This window comes from Dendrobium catenatum, unplaced genomic scaffold (assembly GCF_001605985.2).
Source record: "Dendrobium catenatum unplaced genomic scaffold, ASM160598v2 fragScaff_scaffold_1221, whole genome shotgun sequence".
Taxonomy (NCBI): domain Eukaryota; kingdom Viridiplantae; phylum Streptophyta; class Magnoliopsida; order Asparagales; family Orchidaceae; genus Dendrobium; species Dendrobium catenatum.
In genome coordinates, this window is record NW_021319683.1 from 515,722 (window position 1) to 520,411 (window position 4,690).

At 39.3% G+C, this 4,690-nt stretch overlaps 1 protein-coding gene across 1 annotated transcript; it reads right to left on the bottom strand.

The window, feature by feature from the left end:
- Positions 1–1,083: 1,083 nt before the first annotated feature.
- On the bottom strand, positions 1,084–3,750 carry LOC110100275. Its single transcript, XM_020827712.1, has 2 exons — positions 2,388–3,750; positions 1,084–2,138 (listed from the first exon to the last, which is right to left on the bottom strand). Exons 1-2 carry the CDS (start codon positions 3,748–3,750, stop codon positions 1,084–1,086), a joined length of 2,418 nt encoding a protein of 805 aa, XP_020683371.1.
- Between the last annotated feature and the right edge of the window lie 940 nt (positions 3,751–4,690).

The following is a 4,690-nucleotide window of genomic DNA, read 5'->3' on the forward strand; positions in this document are numbered from 1 at the left end:
GAAAGAAAGTTAGTAACCTTTTCAACCAAGGGTGAGAAATCAGAAATCTTGGGTCTGCCTATAGAAATAGGTAAGCCCAAATAAGATAGTTTGGTGGAACAGTTGTGAATGTGGAGAGCTTGAGAAATGAGAGAGGTGCTATTGGCAGTGGGAGAAATAAGAAGAGAGCTCTTGTTGAGATTGAGGTGGAGACCAGAGAGAGGCAAAAAGATCCATAATCTTCATGAGAATTTCATAATTGTTAATATCCGCTTTCCCAAAAACCAGTAAATCATCTGCATAAGTAAGGTGGCACAACTGGAAATTTTCTATCTTGAATCCTTCAAAATGCTGTAAAGGATCATCAATGAGACAAGATAAGGCATCCATAATGATGAAAAAGAGATACTGACTAAGGGGACACCCCTGTCTTAATCCAGAGGAGGAGTTGAAAAAGCCATGTAAACTTCTATCAATGCAGATAGAAAAATAGGTGTCGTTAATGCAAGCTTTTATCCAATGAATGAAAGTGCGAGGGAAACCCTTTTGGGCCATCCTATCAAAAAGAAACTCCTTAGAAACGGTATCAAAAGCCTTTTTGATATCAAGCTTTGCATAAAAAAATTTATCCTGGTGCCTCTTATTGAAGTAACCAACAATCTCAGCTGCAAGAATAGGGTTATCCGTGGGTAATCTATTGGAAATAAAAGCAGCCTGATTGTTGTGTATGATTTCTTGCATAAAAGGTTTCATTCTTGTAGCAAGAATTTTGGCAATGATCTTATGAAAAACATTACAAAGCAATATGGGACGGTAATCTTGAATAGTGTCAGCATGAGTCTTCTTAGGAATGAGAGCTAAAGCAGGTTCTTTAGCCCTAGTTAGGAGGTAGTTTTTGGTGAAAAAAAGATTTATCTGCTCTGCAAACCGTTGGACCAGTAATTGACCAAGTATTCTTGTAGAAAGCAAAATTGAACCCATCCGGGCCCGGGGCCGAAGAGTTGCAACTAGATTTAATAGCCACATGTATTTCCTCATTTGTAACTAGCAAAATAAGAGAGGTCATAGCTTGTTCTGGTAACAGGTTCCCACTTGGAATGTTGCTTAAGCTTGAGGAAATAGGCTTGGGGGAATTGTATAGCTCTTTGAAATGATCAACAATTCCCATAATGTTTGAAGCATGAGGCCTTTCATTATTACAAATAGAAGAGTGCAAATACTCAAGTTATGAGAATTTCTTCTATGAATCCTAGAATACAGAAATTTTAGATCTTCCTCCCCATTGGTAAGCCACTTGACTTTGGATCTCTGAATGATCCAATTAGCCCTCAGAGAATTGTAAAAGGCAAAATCCAAATTAATCTTCTTAAGAAGGCCGCAGATAGAGAAATTGAGAGGGTTAGTATCAAGTTGAAGTTGGAGTTGATTTTGAACAGCAGAAATTTCAGCACATTTAATGTCTAAATGGCTAGAGGAAGCCCATTTTTTGGATTTAATTTCCTTCTTCAGAAGATTAAGCTTTTGATAAAGAGAGTTAATAGGGTTACCTTGAGAGGGAGAGGCAAAAATGGAGATAAGAATATCCCAAAATTTAGGAATTTTGCACCAGAAGTTTTTAAACATAAACCTTTTGCTAGTTGATCTATCCAACTTTGATTTGAGGATGAGAGGTGTGTGTTCTAAAACCAGACTGTTACAAACTTTGTAGTAAGAGTTAGGATAAGCAGAAATCCAAGTTTCGTTAATAAGCACACGATCCAGTTTAATGTGGATGAGATTATCAGCCCTTTGATTGAACCAAGTATAAAAGTTACCAGATGAAGGTAGGTCTTCTAGATTTGCATCAAAAATAAAGGAATTAAAAGGAGCCAACCTTGAAGTATTTAAGACATTCCCTCCAGACTTTTCTGAGGGGAATCTGCAACAATTAAAGTCTCCTAACACAGCCCAAGCCGTCCCATGAATAGGAGCAATTTGTCTAAGTTCATCCCAAAGCAAACTGCGTTCTTCAAAATGATTTGCAGCATACACAACTGATAAGAAGAAAGGGGGAAGATTACCATAGTACACCAATATTCCAGCAATAACCTGCTTAGAGACAAAAACAGGAGTGAAGGAAACTTTGCTGGCATTCCATTTTAACCCAATCCGACCCGGGTCTGCAGCATAAAAATTGTGGCAGCTCAATTCATTGTAAAAAATCTTATGTGTTTGACAAAACCAAGGATCATCAAGATGTTGATGAAGAATACGATTTTCAAGGAGACAGAAAATGTCAATGTCGTGATTCAGGACCACCTTTTGGCAACACAAAACTTTATTAGGTTTGTTGAAACCCCTGATGTTCCACACCAGTATGTTTGGGAGAGACATGGATAATTATTTAGACATTGTGCCTTTCTTGGCACCTTTACCCCTTGTGTTTCGAGTCGATTGAGCTGCTGTATTAGGTTGAGAAGTATTGAGCTTAGAACTGGATCGAGGAGAGGAAGTCTCAGTATCAGTTTTGGTTGAACGGGTCTGTGTCGCATTCTCTGGATCGGTATTGGATTCAGAGTTAGAGAGAGTCTGAAGAATAGAGAATTTATTAGGAGAAGAGGATTTAGGAAGAGGAGGATTTCTTTGAGGAGGGAGGAGTTCGGTGGAAGAAGTGGATGGCTGTGTAGGGGAGTTGAGGTTTGGAATAGACACAGGTTCTGGGTATGTAGGAGAAATGTCTTTGCTGCTGGGTATATCAGCTAAAGGTCCAATAAAAGGTTGGCTGCCTTCAGCGGGAAGGGGGCAGAAAGAAATTGGCTCTGAAATAACAGAAGCAGAGGGTAAGAATGACAGGACAGGTGGAGGAATGGAGTCATTTAGAGGAGGAGAAGTTTGTATAGGGGCAGTGCTGATGTTGGGGTTCTGGAGGATACCTTTTGGGCTGTTAGAAGGAGGTCTAGGACGCCTGCTTGTGCTTCTGCCGCGGGGCCCAGAAGGGGGAAGAGTGGGTTTGGGATTCGGATTAGAAGGGCAAGAAGGTGCTTGGTGGTTAAAGGATTTGCAAAGATCGCAAATCATAGGATGCCATTCATATTGAATTCTCAGGTTGAAGAGCTTACCTTCAACCGTGATGGGGATGGAAGCAGGGTAGGTTGCAGAGGAATCGACTTGAACGCAGACTCGAGCATAAGTAAGTCTGGTTTTGTTAGCTGTGAGAGCGTCAACGGCCAGAGGAGTATCGATTTCTTTTGCGATTTTGGAAATTCCTGTGGGGGTCCAACAGCAGAGTGGGAGATCATGTATCTTAAACCATATAGGAACGTTAGCATACTCTTCTCTTTCAGGACTAAAATGAGATGTCCATTTCTTAAAGATGAAAGGTTTACCAAAAATAAACCAAGCTCCCTTTGTCCAAACCATATCATAGTCTTCAACACATGAGAATTTGAACAGAAAAAAACCTTCACTTAAAGAGATCAGTTGGATGTTACCTTTGAGCTTCCACAATTTTTTTACCGCACTTAGAAGAGCTTCGTAATATGGTATTTTACCGAAGGAATAACCAACTAGTGCAGGGTTGTAAGCTTCTACCTCGTCAGTGATGTCTTCTGTGGGAAAATCAATGATTTCATCCGGTGTGGGTAAGGTTGAAATGTTGAACTCGCTAGCATTCGGGGGTTCAGAGAAGACACGGTTCCAAGGCAAAGGGTTGGTGGAACCAGTAGGTAGAAGAGGAGAGGAGGAGGAGGTGGGTAAGGGGGGAAAAGCGGTGGAGTAGATGGAGGGATCCATAGATCCCTCCGGCGATGACGGCGGGACAACGTAGAGGAAGCTAGGGGAAGAAAAAATCGCCTAGCCCTAGCACCCGTTTCACGTGTTTTATTATTTATTTTAGGGCCCTGGACTTTTTGAGGGGTTATTAAAGCAGTTTTAGAGCATTTGCAGCAAAATAAACATATATGTTTAGTGGGTTCATGTGAGGAGATGAGCAACAATTAAAGGTTTTTTTTTTGGGTATTTTCTTACGGGTACTTAGTTTTGCATTTCAAGTGGTTATCATTATTTTTTTAATTTTATTTGATTAAGTTTTCTACAATCAAATTAAATATATTAAAGTTTGGTAGTTAAAAATCAAGGGCAATTTGTGTGGTATAGTAGAACTAGAACGTTTGTATAGAAATACAAATATACAGAGAAAAAAAGTTATTAGGTGATAAATAAGTCGTTAATCAAATAAAGTTTGACTATTGATGACTTGATTAGAGGGAGTAATATATGTTGAGAATTATCTAGGTGGGGCTATTTGGGTATAGCAGTGTTGTGTCCTGGAATATTCACAGTGATAAAGAATTATATAGTTTAACATCTTAGTGTTGTACGAAGATCCAGCACAAAAGCAGATGAAAGAGAGAGGGTAAAACATTTATAAGAGGCACCAAAATTTTTACGTGAAAAACCTTAAAAAAGGGAAAAAATCACAGGGTCCGACCAAGTTTGAAGGAATCCACTAGTATTTATAGTTTATTACAAATGAGTCCCTTCCTTGAGTGAAGACCATGGCTTGATGTCACAAATGCACATCATATAGAACGCATTACATGGTGGGAGTTACAATAATCAACATAGACATATTTGTTTGGTTGGCAGGATCATAGTTGATTTTAAAAGTTAAAACCTACAATGAGGCTTGTTATGTAGTACGTCACACAACACCTACAAGTCTACAACTCAC